Source organism: Manacus candei, unplaced genomic scaffold, assembly GCF_025592945.1.
Source record: "Manacus candei isolate 608988 ecotype Guabito, Panama unplaced genomic scaffold, ASM2559294v1 h1tg000050l, whole genome shotgun sequence".
Classification (NCBI taxonomy): Eukaryota; Metazoa; Chordata; class Aves; order Passeriformes; family Pipridae; genus Manacus; species Manacus candei.
This window is the reverse complement of record NW_026138098.1, coordinates 25,922,807-25,945,940: the sequence shown is the minus strand read 5'-3', so window position 1 is coordinate 25,945,940 and position 23,134 is coordinate 25,922,807. Positions and strand designations below refer to the sequence as shown.

Below are 23,134 nucleotides of genomic sequence, written 5' to 3'. Positions count from 1 at the left end.
TGTTTTTTCTCTGCCTATTAAAAAAAATGATTTATTATTTATACTGTATTTTCTCAGCCCAGATGTGGCCAAAGCATCCTTCCAATTGAAAATCAGTCAAAAGAGTGGTCACAGTGATTACAGCCTGGTAACTTTCAAAAAAACCACGACCATGACCAGATTTGCAGGCTGAACAGAAATCATGCCTCATCTCCAAATAACATGGAAGACCACAGACAGAATATATTTCATATTGAGAGTGTTTTAATAAATCAGCCAACAAATTATGGACTGTCTCCAAATAGGAAAGAAATTGCCATGGGCTTACCAAGTCACAGAAAATTTATATCTTATAGAGTGTAGATTTCTGTGTCAAGGTATCATTTCTCCTTTGTAATGCCAGGACAATTAATAGAGAATGACTGTGGATGGAACATCTGTCTCATTTGCAGGAAAGTACAAAGATATTTTCTTGAATATTTCACCTACCACTGTGTTTCATGAAATTTTCCTCCTTCCCCCACCCTCAAAAGTTTTAAATGTTCAAACTCTTTTAATTGTTTGGTAAGCATGTTATTCAATATCCTACAAATATTTTTGGATGTAGCTGTAAGGATTTTGTTGGCAATCTTTTTCTGTCACTTTAATGTTCACTAATTTCATAACATTCTTTTAAGCACTACATATTTTGACTGTATCTCTGAGATATACAGAATAGTATTTATGTGGTATTTATTTAAACTTTTAAGTGCATTTATTAACATTTATGAATCTAATCAGATAAAGAGCTACTTACATTTCTTCACTGCAGTTTTCTGGTCTCTCCATTCTATAGCCTGTTTTTAGGAGGTTAAAGAGTCTTTCAGGAGCAATACCTGGGTAGGGATTGCCTCCCAAAGTAACAATCTCCCACAGCAGAACTCCAAATGACCACCTGAAAAAGACAAAGTGAGCTTTTATTTATAGTGGTGGGTTTCATGAGCTTAGTGTGGCATTCACACGACAAATCTCTTTCTACTGTTTTCAGAACCCAACAAAATTCAAGATACTGCCAAGCCAGAAGGGCTGTAAGGATGCAAATAGAGCCATCCTTATTCCCAAATACTGTTCATTGAACAGGTTAGCAACCAAAACAGTAGAGAAAATGGAAACCACTCTTTTATCCACTGACAAAAGCTAACTATATCCTGGGAAGGCCCATCTTCTCTAGGCAGCAGAAAGTCCTTCCCATGGTGGCCCAGCCCAAAGGCTTGTTCCTCTTCTATGCAGTGCTCCTCCAAGTGCCCCTCTTTTTCCTGTCTACAGAGGGAGTTTAACATCCCTAATTAGCCCTTAGAGTCCTAATCAGAAATAACTGTCTAAATTAAATTTACACAGTTACCAAGGGACTGGTTTGCTGTCTCGACTATGAGATAGCACAATGTATTTACTTCAACCATATCAGCTGGTCTGTTGGGCCATTTCAGTGATTCAGGACTTAATTTTCTAATGAATGAAGAGGAAAGAATTTATTCTGGAAATACCAGATGCCTAAAATAAAGTTTGGCATAGAACAGAAGAAACTATTTTCTATAATGAACAGAAGAAATGGTGAATTTATAAACCTGCTTTACTGAGGAGCTCAAACAAAAAGACCTTGTGCAATAGGTTGGAAGTATTTAGAAGAATTAATCCATTTTTGGAGGACAGGCCAGGAGAAGAGAGGCAAAAATACTTCCCTTTCCTTAGTGAAAAGCTTTTTTGAGAGACAAAGGAGCTACAAATTACATTGAATCTGCTCAACTGACAGAATTGACAAAATCTGGATGTTCAAAATGAAGGAAACTTTTTCACTCAAGGGGAATGCTCAGTAGGATTCATCTGGAAGCAAAATTGCATACAATTTATGAAAAAATGTTAGCTTTGGTAATTTCTCTGTAAATTCTACTTTTAAGAAAATTTTAGGAAGTGTTACACACTTACTGCCAAACCAAACAGCGGTATCTAATTCCCTATGAAAATTCCATCGCAAAATGTTAGCCAAATACCTCACCTCCTGTCTGACTACATTCCACCTGCGCTTCTCACATTCTGAAGAACAATGGTAAGCCCAAAAGTACAGCAATAAAACTTCCAAAATGATCAGAGAAGCCAAAGTGACTCTCACACAGTCCTAAGCGGTATGCTGCCATTCTTCTCCCTGATGCCATTCACTGAATTAATTTTTAATCACACTGCATATTCTTGAAAGCTTATGAATATTTATAGCATTTTCATATACTTTATTAATATTTCTCCTCATACCCTTTTTGAAGCCAATTATGCTCTGCCATCAGGTTATAATTCTGTCCATGATTAATTCAAATAAACTTTGGAGCATGGCAGGCTTTATTTTTAAAATCCACTTCTGCTTAAGAGGAATTTTACAGAATTATGGAAGGAGAGATCAGATGAATAATTTCTTAATTAAAATTGTTTAGTAGATGGATGTATTAGAATAGAATGCTATAGAATGCTGCAATACTTCAAAATTATTATACAAATTAAATACTGTGGGAGGACAAATGAGGGCTGAAAAATTTTCCTCTATGTTATGTTTATTGCTGAATAAAAATATGATCAGAAGAAGGCAGGAAAGAAAAGTTTGTGAAGAGGAAGACAGTATGCTTGCTTTCCACTGATGTCATCGACCTCTGAAGCAAAAATGGGATTTTTGTAAATGCTGGCAAGTGGTACTGCTATTAAGCTTTGCTAACCACTAACTATATAGAACAGCTTTAGAAAGCTGGAAAACAGAAACACAAAATATCAGAAAAAAGAGCATATTGGAATGGTTGATGAGTAATATGTTCACCTAAAATATAACTGCATCACCACAAACAACAAAGAATATCCATAAAATAATATTTTCAGTGAGTGCAATTATCTAAAAAAATAACAATCAATGCTGCAAAAAAAGTACTTCATTGATCAGTCTGCTGCTGTTGAACTGGCATCCGTGCAATCCAGTGCTGGAGAGGATTTGGATTGCAACTCTGCGTGGCCTTGGTTCTGCTCTGTAGGAACTTGGCTAAATTAGGAGCTGCTGCACAGCACTCAGATGATTTAATGTACAATGACACAGCAAAGGTGACCCCACCAAGTGAGTCAAAGGCACCGTGTAAGCATGTGCAGATATTTAGCACCTTGATGCCCTTGTACTGAAGCAGACCTACAAAACACAAGGCAGTGCTCTCTTTAGAATGCCTGATGCACCTCCAAGAAAGCTGGTAAATCAGCACAGCGTCACAGGAGACACTAACCCAGACCTGGGGAGCAGGAAAGCCACAGAGCACCAGCGTGTTGTGTCGCTCAGGGCTCTGAGCTTGCCTGATGCCACCGGGCAATCTCTGCGTGGTGTTGTACAAGGAACAGGCTCCTGGGCTTACTTAATAACAGCCCATCAGGAAAACAAATGGGGAGGAATGATGCTGGATCCAGAAGATCAATCAGCAATCAAAGAAGAGGCAGTTACATGACAACACAATCTGTTCTGGCCCCAAACCATAGTGACAAAACCGTTTTGAAGAAAATGAAGAAATTAAAAATATGCTAAGAAGTTTTTAGAGGAATTTTAACAATTCTCTGAGAAAAGGAGATTTAAAGAAGCAAGTCAGAACAATGGATGCTCTGAGGAGAATAAAAAGAGACGCAGAAAAACCTGGAAGGGGATCTATGTAAATGTGACATTCTCTCAAGAATTACCCCAATCTTTTTTTCTTTTCTTACTCCAACTGAAACTAAACAAAGGAAAATATTTTGGAAATTCATTTTGTAAGGAATTTCCAAGGCATGCAAAATACTTTATTTCACTACTGCAGAGAAAAGAGTAAAAAATAAATGTAATTATTTTAGAAGTACAAATCAAAAGATGCTTATTTGGACATTTGCTATTATCAAAGTGTTTTTGCCCTCAAGGGGCAATGCCACTGAAATTGGTATGTTTTACTCCATTTGAGTGTAATGAAAACATTACTTTAGTCACGTCCTCTCTTTCAAGGGAAACTTGAAAGGTATCAAAATGCTACCTAGCAGAAAATCAGGCGTAAGTACTGCTGCTTTTACAGTCCTTCAGAGGTTTTTCTCCTAAATAAATAATACTCAGTGTCTACCTGGTGAAATCACAAGCATCATTCACCCCAAAGAGAAAGAAATGCAAGTATCTGATCTTAACGTGAAAACAGCTTAGCTGTGGTTGTTTTGTCACCTCATCATCACAGGTGGAGAGAGCAGCATATCCATCTTCAGGGTCTCTATTTCCCTAATCATGCAAATGAACTTGTATTTTGGCACTGGAACTGGACCATTCCCCTAAGGTCTGAACTAACTGTCATTAAAATTAATTGGAGTTTTGTCATTGATTCCAATAGGAGTGAGGTCAGGCATTAAATTCTTCCTCCCTTCTTCCAATCCATCTCTCACCTGCCAGTAAGTGTTACAAACAAGTGATGAACAGAACTGAGAAGTTCAGATACAGCTATTACCTTTAGCTAAGACAAATCATTTGTGTTTATAAATTCAAAGGCAATTGTGTCACATGGACACATCCAACCCTTGATTTCAACAGGAATTATGTACATAAATACCTCTGGTAATCTTTTATTCATATTTAATTCAATGGCAAAAATCTTATGTATCATTGCCAGTTGATGGTGCCATCCAAACTGTGTTTTTCATGTTTTTTTGCAAGAGGAACCAGTCTGGCTCCTATGTACCTTGTTGTGCTTCCTCCCTCATCTCCTTAAACAAGCACAGAAACCAGAAAGTATGCAAGGATTTACACTTACACATCACTTTGTGTTGTATAGATATGGTCAAATAGGGACTCTATGGCCATCCATTTCACAGGTATTCGACCCTAGGAGGTAAAAAAGCAACAATGCAATTACTGGTCAGAAAATTAAGTTTCCTAGTGAAAAAAAAAAAAAAAGGTATTTATCTTCAAAATGACAAAAGATACTCTATCCATACTATAGAATTTTTCAATGGACTTGATGATTTGGCATTTCATAAGAAAAATAGTGAGGACAATTGTAAGAGTTTTTAAAATCCCTCATTCATTTTGTTTCATACACTTAGCAATCTAATTATGTGTGAGAAGGTTGTGTGGTTTTTTTGCCGGTGGTCACCAGTTTTAAGCCAGATAAACTCAGTTCTCCTCTTAACAAAGAACTTCCAAAGTGTGCAAGTGCAAAAATTATGGGGAATGATGGTTAAAGAGAAAGAGCTATCTCATTTATATAAGGGATGATGCATAAATGGAAGGACCCTGATACCTTTGATTTCAAAACTGAACCTGGACTGTCATATTTGGTTACTAGTTTCTAAATGGAATCTACATATTGCTACTTTTCACTGGTAGAAATTCACTGAGAAAATCTGAAAAATCTGCCCCAGATATTCATGAAAATCTAGGTTTGCAAAATTTCAAGATGTTTCATAACCTTTGCAATATGACTAGCATTCATATGCCTTATTTTTCATTCCCATGAAATTCATATATATCTATGCAAAACCTGTTTTAGTAGGATTTGAAACTTATCCTTCTGCCTTCCTCTCAATTTTTTATTTTCCCTGTCTCCCCATCCAAGCAGACAGATGCTTGCTAGGCTCTGAATAGTACTACAGGCGAAGAGTGTCTCAGAAGTGAAGAGAAAATATCCATTCAGTATATCATGGCCCACCAAGTGAAATGAAACTGCCTAAATGCCTTTATGTGAATGCATCATTCTTAAAATACAGAGTAACTGGTACAGATCAGTGTAAAAACATATCAGAAAACAGCTAAACAAACATGCTAAAACCCTTTTACAGAAGACCATGTCTTCTAAAAGTTTTTTTTCTTCTCAGCTTGTTTTGACTTACGAAACATTCACACAAACTGGCCTGAAAAAACAGGGAAAGCTAAACTAAAAATGCACGGTATTTTATGGAAATCTTTTCATAAAATTCTAACATTTTTACATGCAAAAATTCTGTTGGCAACTCTTTCATATTAAGTCAGAGAGGGAACTGAACTGACAATGCTCATCTGATAAAGTCAGTAGAAAGTTGTGTTCATGAAGATCACAGTCTAGCCTGGGATTGACTCATGGAAATTCCTCTGATGTCAGAGACAGGTGGATGAAAACAGGCAGAAAGCAGGATTTATCTTACTCTATTTGACAGTGGCTTTCAAAAGAATAATTAAATGGTAAGCCTTATCTTCTTAGTCTCAAAGTTATAATGCTCAAGTGTTTCTTTTGCAGGAAAGTAGTGACATAACTTGTCTTTCCATCAAATTTCCTTTCACATTCCTACAGGTGAAAGGTTACCATGTGCCATGGTACCATACTGCCATGAGCACTGTGAGAAGGCAGAACTTTATCAAGGCACCCAGTAATAATTTACTCTGGCAGGAAAAACACAACTACTTTAAGTAACCTCTGGCAGATATCATGAGCTCCTGATCTACTCTGACCTGTGATGTAAAATTTTGATTAATGTTTGGCATCTTTCATACGTTCAGAAGTGTTTGTAAGAGGGCTTTGCTTCAGGTCTTCTGCATAGAAGTGATCATTCCTAAAATTAGGATCTTTATACAAATTGACTACACTTTTTTCAACTCCTTGAGATTTTTTTGTTTATATTTTTAATTATAAATAGAAAGAGACAAAGAAAAAAAGATGTGTGGTTTTGTTTGTGTTTTCACATAGTGTGATGAGGAACTGGATAAATAAGGAGTGGAATGAGAGGACTTGATAAATGAGGAGTGGAAAAGCTAACAGTGACTTAAATATGATACATCTTTTACACATACATATATATTTCTGTCCCAATGATTAAGTTCATGATTTTGCTTCATCTTCATTTTTATTTCTTTAAAATAAAGAATTATTTTAAGTTAATAGCTATTATCTTTTTCACCCATGCTCAAGTGCTGCAGTATAAATTCATTTTCTTGATTAGCTAATAATTTTCAGTACTGCTTTTAATGTGCACTGTACCTTGCTCCTCTTTACGTACGAATCTTCTTCATACACGTCACGTGAGAGGCCGAAATCAGAAATCTTCATTTTGCGCCCTTCTGCCACCAACACATTTCTGGCTGCTAGATCACGATGCACGAGCTTTGGGAAGGAAACAACAGCCGTGTTTATGCTTCTTGTGGAGGAGCCAAGAGCTGACGTGTCTATCACAAGCACACGTGTGGGTCACCGTTACACTGCCCTACCTTCATTTCTGCCAGGTACTGCATCCCGCGGGATATCTGCCACGCAAACGAGATCAGGTCTCCCATTGTCAAGGCTCTCTCATCAGGGTTGTCCAGATAACTGGAATTTCTGTTGCCATCACCACCCACGTAGCTCGGGCCAACTTTTCGACTTTCCCTGAGAAAACTGCGCAAGGAGCCGTACTTAGCGTATTCCACAATTAAATACAGTGGGCCTGAAAGAAACAAACACACGGATAAGTAAACAACTAACAGATAACCATTTTATGGGTTTTTTTTCAAAAAAGTTTCTTCTAGTCAGCACATTGCTCCAGACACCTCTGGCCTTTATGTAAAAAGCACTGAATCAGCCAGAGAATGAGAATATTTTTAGCTTACATCCTCTATGCAAAGTGAGTGAGTTTCAGCCTAAATCAAGGCAGAATGCTGGCTCCTGCCTATATTCCCTCATCTAGATAATTTGAGACCAAAAAGAGACAACCTTCTTACAAATCAGATCTGTGAAACAGCCTTAGAGAAACTTTAAAAAAAAAATTAAAATAAAAATAATTTTCTTGAGCTTGTGACACTGAGCTCAAATCATCTGTTAATTTCAGCATTGCATTTAAGGTACCTTTTGAGAGCACTTAGAAACATTCTGGCATTGCAATCCATTAATTTCTGCTCCCCATTATCCACATGAATAATACCGACTCAGTGCCTTAATGCTAAATACATTTGTCTGCTCTATCAAAGCCCTCCCACCTCAGACACTAATGAATTAACTTGATATTTATTAAAAGCCTGTGACTCAGAACAATTTCACTTCCTTTGGGATGAAAAAATACATTGTTCTGAAAAGAAAAAAAATAACCCGCCCCACTGGTTCATTACCTTACTAAGACTCAGAGATGACTCACTCCTGAACTACAATCTCTGTCTACAACTAAGAGTGCCACTTGCAACAGAACTGGGTGGCAAAGAAGGCAGGCCTTTGCCCAGAGTTGCAGAATCCATACTGTGATTTTAGGCTGCACAACTGCAGATGCAAAAAGAAGAGAATGTTGCCGTGCAACCTCATTCAAAATGAGCAGTTTCTGTGTACAACAGAATTTGCTTCATTGGCAGCTTATAATACACGTGTCTGAAGATTTTCCCCCTTGAAATATACCCATCCATGACTGTGGCTTTTAGCAACCATTTTGTAAGAGGGAGATAATAGTTTTATGACAGTGGAGGAAAACTGAGTATTAATCCAACTGTCCAGCTACATTTTAACAGAAGGATTCTGTAGTTGTCTTTTTGCATTGTTTTAGTATAAATAATAACAACAATAATGAAAATTCAATTAAACTTGAAATATAACCCATATTAGAAAACACTTACTGAGCATCAAGATAATATAAAAATATATATTGATTGGAAGAGAATTCATAGGAGACTTGTTAATTTAAAATAGTTTCAAAATCAAAAAGTGCATTGAAGAAAACCACTGAAGAATGCTTAGTTACACTGGAATACTATTTCCCCTTCCTTTCAAACATTGTTTTTCTTATACGCCCCTCATTTTTTTCAGCCAGCAGCAAATTTAAAGAGTGCTCAGCAATTATTAAGCAGTGGTACAAACCCATCAATGAACTGGTTTTGTTTCCTTGCTTGATGGTTTTGTCTTAATAACAAGCTTCTAATATTTACCATCTTGACTGCAGGCTCCATAAAGTTTGATGACATGGGGATGGTTCACCTGTTTCAAAAGGTTGAACTCCGAAAGTAGATCTCGCAGCTCACTCTGGGAAGCATTTTCTGCAGAAAGGGACCAAACACACAGTTATGATTAGGAAAGCATTACTCGAGAGTTCTCTATGTACCATTTGAACTACGACATCTACCATCAATCCTGGAGTTAGCAAGGGGTTTGGAAAACTCTCCACAGGAGAGGAATTTCCCCATGTCCACTGTCCTGCAGTCATTCACATCAGAACCTAGTCAAAGTGACTGCTGCTGTTCTGGCTTGGTAGGAACCTGCTCTGGTCACCACTTTGCCCTGAGACAAATGACTATAGGACAAGTAGGTCAGGCAAGAATCCAAACCAGAGCCTGTAATGTATTGCAAATGCCATGAAATTACTACAGAGCTTTTCTAGTTTTCTAGAGAAACTTTTTAGGGTGAATCAGTGCAATCAAAGCTTCAGAAGCCTAAGAAAGACATGATTTTACGTTGATCAAACCAAAAAAGGCTCTCTCAGTTAACTGACAGGATAAAGCCCTTCTCCTCCTAAATACATTTTCCAACAGAGTAAAAATCCACTAGTCTACTAGCACAGATCCAGATTTAGAGTTCAGAAGCTAAATGTATAGTTCAGACTGATTTTACTGAGTCACGTGTATGCAGATTCAGTGAGAATCATGTGATAACATATGGCCTCTAGAGGCTTTCTTAGGCTTTCAAGTGTTTGGGCTCTTTTGAAAAATTCTTCAGACTGACAAGTTTCCTATTTGGACACACTGGGGCTTGAAGGAGATTCCTAGTCATAAAGACACTGTGGGTCAGAGATAACCCTTTTGTTACCTCACCTTAAATCTCTCTGACACACAGAACCTGTCTGGATAGTTTCTACAGTGTGACACTGGGCATTTGACAAGTATGTGAGTTGGGCATTTGACAAGTACGGGTTCATCCTTATTTAAGACTAATAAAAACAAGTTCAGCTTCTGCTCTTTGGTAGCTTGCTGTATGTTTTCCCATAAAGGCTGTAAGCACCAGAGGATTAATTTATATATTCATTTAAAATATATGTGCAACTAGTTTGCTCTGATCAGAATAATTTTTATTCTGTTGTACTATATGTTTCCATCACTACCATATGTTTGTATCCACCATATATTATCTCATAGTCTGAATCTCCACTCATAGTAGAGTCTTCTACCCCAGGGAGTACAATATCGGATGGTCTCTCAATACTGAGGAGGCCTACAAAAAAATATGTATTTATGTAAACCAAAAATAAGAAAATCAACTTAATGCCCGTGAGAAAAGTCCTATTTTTCTAGTTCTGGAGTAATGTGACATGAACACACACAATAGAACAAAATTCTCCATGTACCATACCTGTTTATCTGCTGGAAAATCTAACTTCAAATGGAGACATCTAGCCCTGGACCTTTAAGCCCCCTTTTTTTTTTTCCCCACAAATTCCCAATAATTTGTATTTACATATTGGTTGGTGTTTCCTGCTTTAATTTTATTGTAACGAGGGCATTCATATCAGGCAGGATGTCAGATTTAATTCATATGAGAAAAGTGGGAATAATGGGGTAAAAAAAAATTATCCCTCTGCTCCTTTAAACATCCATCCATAGCTCCAAGACTATGGAGCTCAGCTATTTGATTTTTGCTCCCTGTTCCCTCCCCAGTACATAATGCCAAGTTGACACAGTAGGGGAGAGTCCTCACTGGTCTGTTTTTAACCACAGATTGTGCCCATCTACATAGCTCAGGCAGGAGCTGTCTTTTATAAAATAAGCAGGAAGCTTTCTCCATTAACATCCTGGTGCACCTACCATTGCCTTTTAAAGATCAGACATAGTCTGGTATAGTCCCTGGCTTGGACAAATTACCTGCTCTGCATCTGTTACAGAGAAACAATGGGTGATGTTGGCCTGATCCAAAATAACTGTCCTTTATACTTCATGATAGCATTGTAAAGGGCACTGACAACTAATACAGTGGTTCTTTGACTGTCATGTGTGAACAGTCAAGTTAAACCAATAATAACACATAAATATTTGCAGAATGACAAATGTTCTCCAGTGTGAAGCTGTAAAAGAGAATTTCAGGTGACTATTAGCAGTTTAATTTACATTACAGAGAGATTCATTAGAGCCTGAAGCATTACCGTAAATGTCAGATCAATTTATTAAAATAAGGTGCTTAAAATAAAATTTTACTCCTTCACATTGTCAATTCTGTCAATTCTTTCCTTCATAACAGCTAGGGGAAACTGAATGTTAAATTATCTGCAAGTAAAAGCAACATTTTCACCACTATGTCTTTGAATCTGAACTCAGGCACAGGTTGCTGATGAAAATGTGCTAGAAAAAGCACTGTCACTAAGTGCACAAATAAACATGAAATGAAATAATGACTATTCTATTGATAATGACATACAAGTATTACAAATAATAGTTAACTAGTCTTTACTTCTGAAAAATCTTAGTTCCTAGACTTCCTCCATGTGACCTATTCTCCACTGAACCTCTTGAATGAAGGCATGCACTTCATAATGCATTTATTTCTTAGGTAAAGTGATGGGATATGCAGCATCTTTCAAGCAGCAGCAGACGTAGTTTGAATATAACAGAAATGGTAATAAGTACAACATTTTTCTCTAATGGCACGCTTTTACTTATAAGCAGCAGGAAGTGGTTGAGTTCAAGGTCTCATATCATCTTAACATTATCAAGGCATACTTTGTTTTTCCCAGTTCTAAAGTCTTAGGGAAAACTAAGACAGCAGGAGACAGCACTGGGTTATTCAAGCCAGTTTGGCTGAGCTCCTAATGATTGAAAAGCAGATCAGAAAGGATAAAACTAGATGGAATTCTCAATCTGGATGGAATTCTCAATCAGAAAAGTAACTTAATAGGTCTGTTCTGTCTCTTCACATGATTATAACACAATTTATTTGAAAAGCTTTGGTCCAGAAAACTGGATAGAGGGAAAAAAAAAAAAATTAGAAAGTTTAACAAACCCTCACAATATTTCCATCAATGCCAAACAAAATTAAACACATTTGCTATGCTAAGACAGAGGCTCCTTGCACATTATGATTTAGAATTAGTTACTTGGATCAATGTGATGCTAGCTCCTAAAGTCAGAAATCTGTCAGAATATGTCAGAATGCTGGAAGAAATAGAGGTGGTGACACTGGTTGTTTTTAGCCACCCTTTTGCTATCATGCTGGCCCCTCTTAAAATCAATTCAGAGATTACCACAAACAGTTTGCAAATCATTTCAAATCCAGATGGCAATGTACCTTTTAACATTTTCACTGCTACAGTGGTATAGCCAGCCCTTCCCTTGAGTCGGAATGCTGTTGCCTTGACGACCTTTCCAAATTCTCCTTCTCCAAGAGTCTTGCCCAGAACTAGGTTCTTCCGAGGGACTTCCCACTTTGGATCTTCCTGCAGGAGAGAAAAGCAACTCTATGAGATGAAGCAAGGAAAAGAAGTGGCTAGCTATTCCTCAGGAATAGGAACACTTCAGTGTACAGTGTTGGTTGCTCTTTTTATCAATATCAGTGTATTCCTATAAAACCTTATGAATATGTAGGTATTTTGCAAGTGTTTTTTCCATTACCTTGAAAACACCTCCTTTAAAACAGGTTGTACATGTACTCTGTGGATAATGGATTGTATTTGCAGGTCTGGGAAATAGGGTACAAATGAAAAATGAAGCGATACAGAATAAATGCTTGCTTTCAGAATAACTGAATATATGACCTTTGTGAAGAAGTAAGTTAGTTTTACTCACAGAATAAGGCTTTCCCTTAAGAATTCATCAGAAAAAAACAATTATCCTCTCTTATGAAATTAACACTATTAAACCTTAAGGTTGCAAAATGATGACAGACACAGAAATCAGACAAGCAATTAAAGCAGAGCACAAGGTCTGTGAAGACCTCAATATCTCACATTCAAATAGATGTAATGTTGCCACATGTCACATAAAGTGTCAGTGTTTCTCTACTGTTTTGGTTCATGAAAATGCACCATCTGTCAAGCATCTTGGGTAGTATGGGATTCAATGAAGGAAAAAAAATAGGTTAAAGGTATGATAGCATGACTGGGCAAAAATCCTTAAATGTGGGTAAAACTCCCACACCAACTGACATCCACAATCTGTATGTCAAAAATCAGGAAGAGGTTTCAGCAGGGGTTTTTTGTTACGTTTTAAACTTAGCCTTGTTGTAGTATTATGGCTTATCCCAGAGTACAAACCTGCTATTATTAGTATTTAATGTTAAAAGTAAAACCACACTACTATCAAATGCAGTTACATTAGGAAAAAACCATGAACTGAAATTAGATGTGAAGTATTACAATATGTTAAAGCATAACAAAAGTGGAAGAACAAATAGGCCTTATAAATTATAATGTTTATCCAAATGCTCATAAAGTATCTCCAGTTCCCAGCTTGTACGTGTGAATTCCAATGTCATTATTTGTACTGGGTACTTCTGTAACATTTTCTGCACGGATAAACAAGGCTGACATCAAAAAACAGCATGCAAAATGACATCAGGCTTACTGGTATTTTAAAGGTGTCCACGGACACCTGGTTCTCCACGGAATCCAGAGAAGGCCGTCGGACGTTGCTGGAGGAGTAACTGATGGGGTAGGATTGGGTTGGGCGCCGGAAGGTCATTTCTGCAGAGGCAATAGGTGGCTTCGGAGAATTCTTGTGGTAACGATGGATGAAATAGGAAGAAAGCAGCACAGAAATGATGAAGGACAGCAGCACTGCCCCTGCTATCACAGTCTTGCACACTTCATCACATAGTTGCTCTGTGGACCAAGAAGAGTTTCTTAGAATGTTGCTTGTGATCTCCTACTTCTGATTTGGGAGGGCATGGAACACACACAGGTGTGGCAGAAATAGAGCTCAAAATAATTTAATAACCTAGGGAAAAACTTAATAGCTGTTTCACAAAGAAATTTGAGAAATTGTAAATATGCCCATTGCACTACTACTTCTTTTTATTTTGGACACCAGCAAGGAATTGTTTGCCTAACTGCCTGTGCCAGTGTAGGGGACAGCCAGCTTGACCACATATTTCTCATCTTCATAGATACTGGCTACCTCTGACACTCTTCTTTAACACCCAGCCTGATATCTTCTGGTATCAGATACCACTTATCTCTCTGCATACCTATGACTGAATTTTGCTTGTGCACAACAGTTTATGGTAGAGTCTTTTAAGCCATCAAATAAACTCTTCTTCAAATAAAAAAATAATTAATTATTTCAACTGTTAGATAATAAAGAATATTTCTCTTCATCTTTTGGATCATAAGGTGACATAGGATATTTCTGCTTTGTATTTTACAAAGTAATTGTTTCTGAAAACATTGCCTCATGCTGCATCTGCTGCTAAAGAAACATGCAGGCTTTTTCTTCCCCATTTACTACTTCCCTTTCTGCAGAAGCACATTTAGTGTCTTACTTTAGAAACTTTCTTTAAGTCTGTGTGCCCCCAGACAGCATCCCTAGGGGGTCACTTCCCAAAGAAACTATGAGATCCAAAATAATGTCCTGGGCACTACTGTATCTCAAGTCAGGATTAAGTGACTTCACATACGTAATTAGCTACACCTGCATGCTGTACCTCAGCAATAAGTGGAAACAGCACACTACCTTTCTAGAATAGAAAAAAAAAAAAGATTAAACAAAAAGAAATAAGAAGGAAGAAGCTTTACGCTTCCCTTTTTTCTTACATCTATTTTAATTTTTCTCTTTTTATATAAATTCTAAATAATTTGGTTTTAGAGTTGCAAAATATTTCATGTTATGTTTATTATTAGCCATAATAAATACAATTTTAAAAATCCATTATCTGTTTCAATCTGTTTCAAACAACTACACAAAGCTTTTCTATTTAAACAAAGGTCAATGAAAAAAGCAATCCACTCCTCCTCCTAATACCATGGGTGCTGGCTATCTCTGACATTTTGAAGCTGAGATTTTCAGAAATTATTAGGAAGCTGGAATTACTTAAAAGTAATAGAAGTCATTATTTTAATGCTCCTAGGGGCCTCTGTAAATATCAGGTGAGTCTCACTGAAATGCAAATGCTGCTGGAAATCAAAGGACTACTGACTTGTTTGTCATGTGGTAATGAACAAAAAAGAATCTTTAGCCAAGGCTATAAATAACCACTCCGGAATTTTTCAGGCTCCACAGTAGATGTCAAGGTGACAGTTCTTAACTAGTTGTATGTTAGCAGTCTCTGACCAAAGATATTGTTTATTAGCAAGCCCACAAGTGTAGATCATTGTACTTATACACATGGTAGATACAAACAGAGAAAAAGATTACTATGACAACAGCAGATAATGTTTAGACTTACCTTTGATATCATCTTTCTCACAATAACAGTTCTGTCTTGGGAAGCAGTAACAAATTCCATGTCCTGACTTAATTCCAAGATTTCCAATACCCTTCCCATGGCCACCAATAATGTTTCCACCTAATCAAATACAGACAAAAGCCAAGATTCTTACATGTAGGTGAAAGGGAATAAAAGGCTCAGAGTTAGCCATGGGTTTATGCCAGTATCTGGAATTTGACAGGGCAGCACAATGCAGCAGTAATGACAGGGACTCCTGAGGGGAGATTCTGAATTCTGAAATTTGTGAGATTCTGAAATAGGGGGACTTGGACTGTTTAAACATTAGTCCTCATTAGCAGTTATTGAGTTCCATTCCTGGTTCTGATGCCAATTTCCCCTTACTTTGGAAAAGTCAGCATAATATTCTAGGTATCATTTGTTCCATTGTCAAATGGAGATAATGATACTTAACCACCTCTGTAAAATGCCACGGGACAGTCTAGTGAAAAGCACTAAGAGTAAGTGCCAAGTGTAAGTGATTAAAAAATGGATCTTTCTTTATCTAGAAATGCACTGTTCAATATTATGAAAAAACACAGAAACTCATACTCCTGATTTCAAACAGGAGTTTTTCATGTACAGTAACAGCAACTCTTCCAAGTAAATAATTTTTTTCTGTATATATTATAAAAATGACCATTACTCATGACATTTTCCATCTATAAGCTTCCTTTAATCACCAACACCATTGCATAGACAGAAACCAGTTAAATTCTGAAGCTTAGCTGATTTTCAGAAAAATCGCCTAAACCATGAAGGTATTCAAAAGATTAAAAAGTAGTTTTTTCAATATAGTCTTCTTTTTATTTCAGTTCATTGTCCTCCATCCCATCTAACGCAGTAGTAGAGCAAATATTTCTTTTCCATTTTTTGGGACTTGTAAAATGAACAGAGAAGGACAATATTTTTCCAACATAAAGGCAAACATCCTTTTTTAGGAGAGCATTTAAGCAAAATAGATTTTGACCGTCCTTCTAAAGAGGTCACACCTACTAAACTGTCTGCAACTCAGCTGGTTAATTTTGGAAGAGACTCTGCTGAGTCACTGCTCTCTGAGCTGACACTTAAAGAAGCATCAGTGTTCCCAAAAAGTCTTGATTATGCTCCCCGCCACTCCCTAGCCAACTTTCTCTGTCGTGACAAGGTGATGAAATAACGTTCCCCTTAGCCTCAGAAAATGTTATGTATTTATGTATATTTGCTCATGTTTGAGGACCTGGAAGAAGGGGGAACCAGGGAATGAGCCAGTCCTACTTAAACTGTTCTTGAGCAAGGGATTTGAAGACAAAGGGGTTTTACACAGCAGGGAAAGGAGTACATTGTTACTGCAGCTGTACATTAGAAACATGGAACTTCCTATACACATTCCAGAGACCAAAAAGCTTAATTTTCACCAAAGCATTGCTGGTAGGGAAATTCCAGGAATTGTCACTATTGTTTTGGATTGTGTGATGTTTCACATACTCCTGTTTAAAATCATCAGCTGTCCTGTAGTGGGAAAGAGCTTTCCCTGCTTCAAAGTCATTTGGAAAAAGAGTAAAACATGGCCCTATTCCACAGTATGTAGAAACTCCAGAAACAACTAGTTGTTGGACAAAACCAAAGATGATGTACAACTACTGCTAAAAACAAGAAAGCAGCAAGGTATATAGGTCTGAGCAGTATATTTTTCCATCATCAGAAAGCCAAAGTGCAGAGGAACCTACAAAGATAATTAATTTACAACTGCTTAGCCAGATTCACTCACTGCAACCAGCTCTGAAGCAGTTACTTACTACAAGAAAGTCTCTTGCTCAGAATGCAATTAGGTTGCCTCTATTCGATAGGCACAGCCACGACAACAGTAGTTTCAGCTGAGTGCCCTTGAATGTAATATTCACAGTGTTCCTGTGAGAAAGCACTTTTGGAACTCAAGTACATGGCCATCAAAACGACAAATGAATTACAAAAATAAGTCACAACTGTCTGTACTTAAAGAACATTCTTGATCTTGATGCATCTGGGCCTTTCTATTTATTGCTTGCCATTCCCAAAGAAATGCCCCCTGCCAGTAAAAGTTGATAAAATGGTACTCCTGCACCTCTGAGCTCCCACAACACACTTATTTCTCTGTCTGTAAGTACACTGCTTTTGGGCACCAACCCAGGTTCTGAATTGTGTCAAGTCATGTATACAATTATTCAGCTCTGGCATTAAAGGGCATGCATAACATCTTGAAAACTTGTCTTACTTGCTTGCTTATTATCAAGTAAGACAATATTTCTTTCAGGCTTCTGTTGAGCAAAACATTTGATGCTGCATATGTTGCACATTATGTGTTTTAGCATTGTAGCCTCTGGCACAAATATTTCCACTTTTAGAATTAAAACTGATTGTGGTTATTATCATTAGAAAATTCTTTTCAGATGATTAGAGAAGTTACTCCATTTCCTTCAAGCATTTCTGGCACTTTAAAGATTGTTTTTATGCACTCTAATGAAATAATTATCTTTGCAATAACACTAATTTACAACACACAATCCCATTCTTGCACGTTAGAAACACAAAGAAGTCTCTTTAGTAATTCATTTTATGGAAGAACATTAAGTCCTAAACTGTAAGAAAATGCTAGTTCCTCTAAGACCCCATTTTAAAAACTAAACTTGGAGTATACGATGTCAGAGTCAGAAGAAGTAGTCAAGAAACATCTATGTCTTTATTCCAGAATTAGATACTGATGGATAAAAACATCAACTTAAAAATTATCATCTCACAGAAGATGGAAATTGCTCAAGAGCATTACACTGTTTTTCTACCCTTTGTCTACCCACATGATCCTTTGTAAACACATTTATTTCAAATTGAAATTTGTTTCTTTTAACTTATTTAGCTGAGAGTTCAAATAGACACAGTTCCTATCATACTGTGCTTAAGTTAGGAAGTAGGTCATTAACATGCCTAAAACCTCTTCCAGCAATTGCCTCCACTGGAAAACACTACCTGTGATTTAACAGGGAGCAGAATGAGAATTACTGAAAAAAACTTATCCTTCCATCACTGTCAGCCAATAGGTGTTACCTGCCTGGTTTAAAAAAGGACAAGATTAATCCCCATAACATTAACTCTCTTGTATAATTCAAATGCAGAGATGCTGAGCTTGTGAAAGTATCTGGGATCAGGAAAGTGAAATTTGAGAAGTGATCAGTAGTGACACAGATAAGCCCATCCTAAAGATTTCCATACTTGTGCAGTCCTGGGGGCACACAGCTGGATCTTTGCTTTCCACCACATCACAGATGCCATCTGGACAAGTCTTGATGCTCGGGGTGCACGTGGAATAGTTTGTGGTGATCCCTGTCAACACACAAATGGACAGCTGCAAAAATACCACAAGGCTTGGAAGGAAAGTTTATTGCATCTTCTCACTCCACACTGACACTCTAAAGCACAGGTTTTAAAATAAACATCTATAAATATAAATATCTGCTAAAGTTACAAGCAAAACAACAGCTAAAAGCAACTGGAAGAAGCATTTTTTGCTATCCTTTCTGCTTTTGCTATTTTTTCATGTCACTTGCAGTTACAGCAAGTATTGCTTTAGCAAACAGAGCAAAAAGAGCTAGCTGATTAACTTGAGACTGAAGAGTGGTTTTCACAACTGAGGATGTCTCTATACAATTTTACATGCAAATATGAGGGTTACAAGTGATGGTAGAGAATTTGTGATACTTATGCACTTTGAAGGGATGAAGCATCGACACAGAAGCATTGTTCTGGAAGAGTCAGGAGTGCTGTCACCAGCCAGGTGTGTGCTACACACCACAGAAAACTGAGACACTGCTCCTGTGCTCACCAACTCTGCTGGGGTGTACCTGCTCAGAGGCACAGTGCTATGTTCCAAACTCAATTCACAGTCACAAAGATCATCTTGCCATAGGTCACCTGTTCCAGTTACACTGCTGCAACCTCAATTCACTACCTGGTGATTTACATTTCATGTTCAGTAGGGTCAAGATCAAGAATGACCATGCCAACTCAATCACATTTTCCTTCCTAGTGCATGTTTCATATGGGTATTAACTTTTTTTGGTTCCAGTTTCTGCATAGTTTACATGTATAAATCAGTTTATATCTACAGAAGTAAAATGCACTATTACAACTAAACAGAAGTTCGATTTCACACAACCTAAATGTACCTTTTCCACTGCCTTGTCTCCACTGGCATTTTCCTGTTAGTACTCCCAGGCCACCACACTCTTCACATTCAGCGTGGTGCTTACTTATAGCACAAGAGTCAGGGCAGTCCTCTTCTTTTTTTAAAACTGTTGGGAAAAGTGTTTACTGTAAATTCAGGACAGAGGAGATGAACACACAAGCAAGTCAGCTCAAATTAGGAAAACTCTGTTTTTGGAGATAGATAGGAAGGAAAGAAAGATGAAGAAAGCAGTGAAAGACTGAACACTGACTGCCCCAACTATGAGTAAACTTAGATAACCATTAAAGAAAAGTCCAGGTGTTTCTTTTCTATGAAATAAAAGATAAGCAGCAAGATCATAATGACATGGTTATCTCTGCTTGATAGCACTCTGTCACTGCCTAGAACTGTAGACACAAGCTAACAGAAAATAACAGAAAAATGGAGACCACAAGTACTTACAGCTTCATACAGAACTTTTAATTAAGAGAAAATACTTAGTTCTTGGGCTAACACGTTAGTAGCCCAAAGAGCATCAGCTGGAAATGTATGTTTTCAGACAATACAAGGTTTTTGCAAAAACGCAAGTCCACTGCAAGCTTTTGTTTCTTTTTCTTCAACCCATTTGCTCTTGCCATAGGACTTCTGACATGTAGAAGGGACAGGAGGTGATTATCAGGTAGAATTGAAAGGTTTTGCATAAAATGCAATATAGTTTGCAGAGAAATCAGTATGTTTCCAGTGAAATGCTCTTCTGCTGTGGCTGTTATAGAATACTTCTAACTTCCTTCCCCTTAAGGGTGGGTCATAACACTGCCCTTATGAACTTTTCAGTCAAATGATGTCAGTGCAATTGCTACAAGAATGTTAAGAAAACTTTTTAAAAATAAAAAAAAGAAAGAAAAGAAAACATTGGAGGGAGAAGGGGGGAGAAAAATTATTTATATATTTTTATATCTATATAATAAATATACTTAGGCCAGAGATTTCTTGTTTCATACAGACAGATACACAAATGCACACTCTTTTTTATTCCATGGGAATATGTGAAATACAAAATAAAGATCACACAGACACACACACTAAAGATTCTTCTAAGTCAAATGTCATCATGAGCATTATGAATTGCATGTGATACACTGCATTAGTTCTGTGCATTAGCTCTTCAAACAAATATCTGCTACAGGAAGGTCTGACTCAAACTCAAAACACAGACTTTGTGATCTGTGTCTTGTACCTCAGATTCATTCTCATTTTTAACGCCATCAGCTATAGATCACCCTGCTACAGTTACTGGCATCACTAATACTGGTGACACAGAAACAGTAAGTGAATAGTTCTGACTGGGGTACTTACGAGTTCCTTCCAATACAACAGTGAGGAGGGTCTTGGCATGTTTCCTGCTCTGCTTGTCTGTAGCTTGAACAGTGTATTGGATTTCCTTGCACTCGGGCCTGCGCAGCGCAGAGGAATCATTCACAAAAAGGCTTCCGTATTTGTCTTCTCGGCCTTGAACGATGCCCACAGGATAGCAGCTTGCATTGGGGGACAGCAGCTTGTAGGTGATGTTTACACCACGGAATTTCATACAGTTTTCAATGCAGATTTTTCCTATCTAGGCTCAAACACCAACAAAGAAATCACAAACAACAGAAACAAAACGATACACAAAAAACGTTGTTTCCCAAAAACATCTGGAATGAAATGAAGGATATTACTACTTGCAGAATTCAGCATTTATTTTGGGTTTACAGATTTTATATTTTACTACAAATGCTTTAAATGAGATTTATTCTCAGTAAAAATGAGAGGTCAAGCATTACCATTGCCTTCAGGCTAGCAGTGGAAATGCAAAAAGCCTTGACCCAGAGTATCAGTAGTATTTGGTGCCTATTGCTGATGATCAGCAGTGTTCAGTAAGAACAAGACCCTTGGGAAAGTCTGAGTTCAGTCCCTGCTCTGTCCCAGGTTGACTAGTGAAAAAAACTATGGTCTTCTTCGAGAAAGCAAAGAGCTCAGCATTAACAAAGTTAAGACTCTTTTCAAATAACATAAAAATTGCTATTACTTCATGTTTATAATATTACAGTCAAAAAGTTTCTGTCCAGCAGAGTTCTCTGAAAGCCTTAAAAGGAATAAGAACCTCATTGTTTCCCATTTGCAATTTTAAAACATTTTATTCTAAAATTTAAAATATGTTGGTTTGCCATATTTGAACTTCTGCCTGCCAGAATATCTATGCTAGAACACTCCTCAGTCTGAAACACATCATCTAAGAAGCAGAGGAATGTAAAGCCCCATGTCCTGTCCAGCTCCTACAGGAACTGATCCAAAATTCACTTTGGTTTTTCCATTTACAAGAGTGGGATTCGGATCAGGCCCAGAGGCATTGGCTTCCTTTGCAGGGAAAACCACAATGTGAAGGGTGGGGTGTTATTGAAGGGAACTTGGTGATGGATTGTTTTCAAACGCTGCAGTTCAGAAATGTTTTCAAGTAACACCACTGCTGGTAAAAGCATATCTGTACATCTTGGTTTCAGCATTCTTATTTAAAAATGTAACAGAAAAAAAAAGGTTTTTTTGTACTAAGACCTCTTCCCACGAACTTGGACTATTTAAAGTCAGAGGGGAAGCCTTTGAAGTTCTATAAGCATATTTTGTCATAAGATAGTCCCACTTTATCTAACTTATTCCCACTCACATCACTGATGGCTCATTTGGCACCAGTTTTGTTGCGTTTTTTTTTGGTGGCAGGATAACATAGAAAGACTATTAAAGCAATCAGAAGCTAGGCCATTTCTTTCTGGCTCTCTCCTCTCCGTAGCATGCTGGGACTGGCAGGAAGAAAAAGAGGACAAGATTTCCACTGTTTATAAACTCTGTCTAGACACAAGGTCTAGACATGTCCCTTCCAGAACCACGTCATCTCAGCCCTGGTGCTGCATTGCAACTGGCAGAGGTTTGCAGCTGCTGGGATGGTGTTCCCTCGAGGCAGCAGGAGAACACAATGATGTTCCGTGGTGTTGACCTTTACACAGAACTACACTGAACTGCCCTTTCTGCCTACTCTGTCACAACTGCTGTTTCCAGGAACTGCTGATTCTGACCAGCAGAAATTTCCTTCAATGGGGATGGACAAGATCCCATAACTTCAGGGGCCCTGAAGAGCAGGTTATCCTTAGAACGGCGCATTGGTCAGTTTTGCTTTCTCTGTAAAATTTGAGGAGAAGCTAGAAGAGCCCCCTCCAGAAATTTCTGCAAGAAAGATAGGTTTTCTCTTTTTGCCTGATTCTACTAAGGAAAGCCCAACCTTGTAACTTTGCTCTGCTCCACAAATTCTGGAGTCAGCTCAGTTCTCAGGTGCAGCAAAGCACAGCCCTAGGGCAAAAAGGTGGAAGCAGCCAGTTCCTCTTTCTCAGGAAGGTGAAAAATCAGGTAATCAGGGTAAAGGGTAATCAGGATTAACATCAATTTATAGGGGAGGAACCTTCAAAGGTGCATTTTGCGAGACTCTCAATAGTTGACATAGAAATACCATTATCAGAAATAGGAACAAAAAAATCCATCTCTTGAGCTCCAGAGTTTATTGAAGTCTGGATAA

The 23,134-nt window shown here is 37.6% G+C and overlaps 1 protein-coding gene across 2 annotated transcripts in view; it reads right to left on the bottom strand.

Moving 5' to 3' along the window:
* Nucleotides 1-23,134, bottom strand: part of RET (ret proto-oncogene) — an 80,453-nt gene that overhangs the window by 7,252 nt on the left and 50,067 nt on the right. For both annotated transcript variants that reach the window (XM_051800859.1, XM_051800860.1), the window contains exons 7-17: nt 20,890-21,148; nt 19,535-19,660; nt 18,582-18,692; nt 15,318-15,437; nt 13,499-13,755; nt 12,225-12,372; nt 8,885-8,992; nt 7,211-7,425; nt 6,984-7,106; nt 4,785-4,855; nt 776-913 (exon numbers count right to left, since the gene is read on the bottom strand). In XM_051800859.1, coding sequence (XP_051656819.1) covers nt 776-913; nt 4,785-4,855; nt 6,984-7,106; nt 7,211-7,425; nt 8,885-8,992; nt 12,225-12,372; nt 13,499-13,755; nt 15,318-15,437; nt 18,582-18,692; nt 19,535-19,660; nt 20,890-21,148 — 1,676 coding nt within the window. The remainder of the gene's footprint in view (nt 1-775; nt 914-4,784; nt 4,856-6,983; nt 7,107-7,210; nt 7,426-8,884; nt 8,993-12,224; nt 12,373-13,498; nt 13,756-15,317; nt 15,438-18,581; nt 18,693-19,534; nt 19,661-20,889; nt 21,149-23,134) is intronic.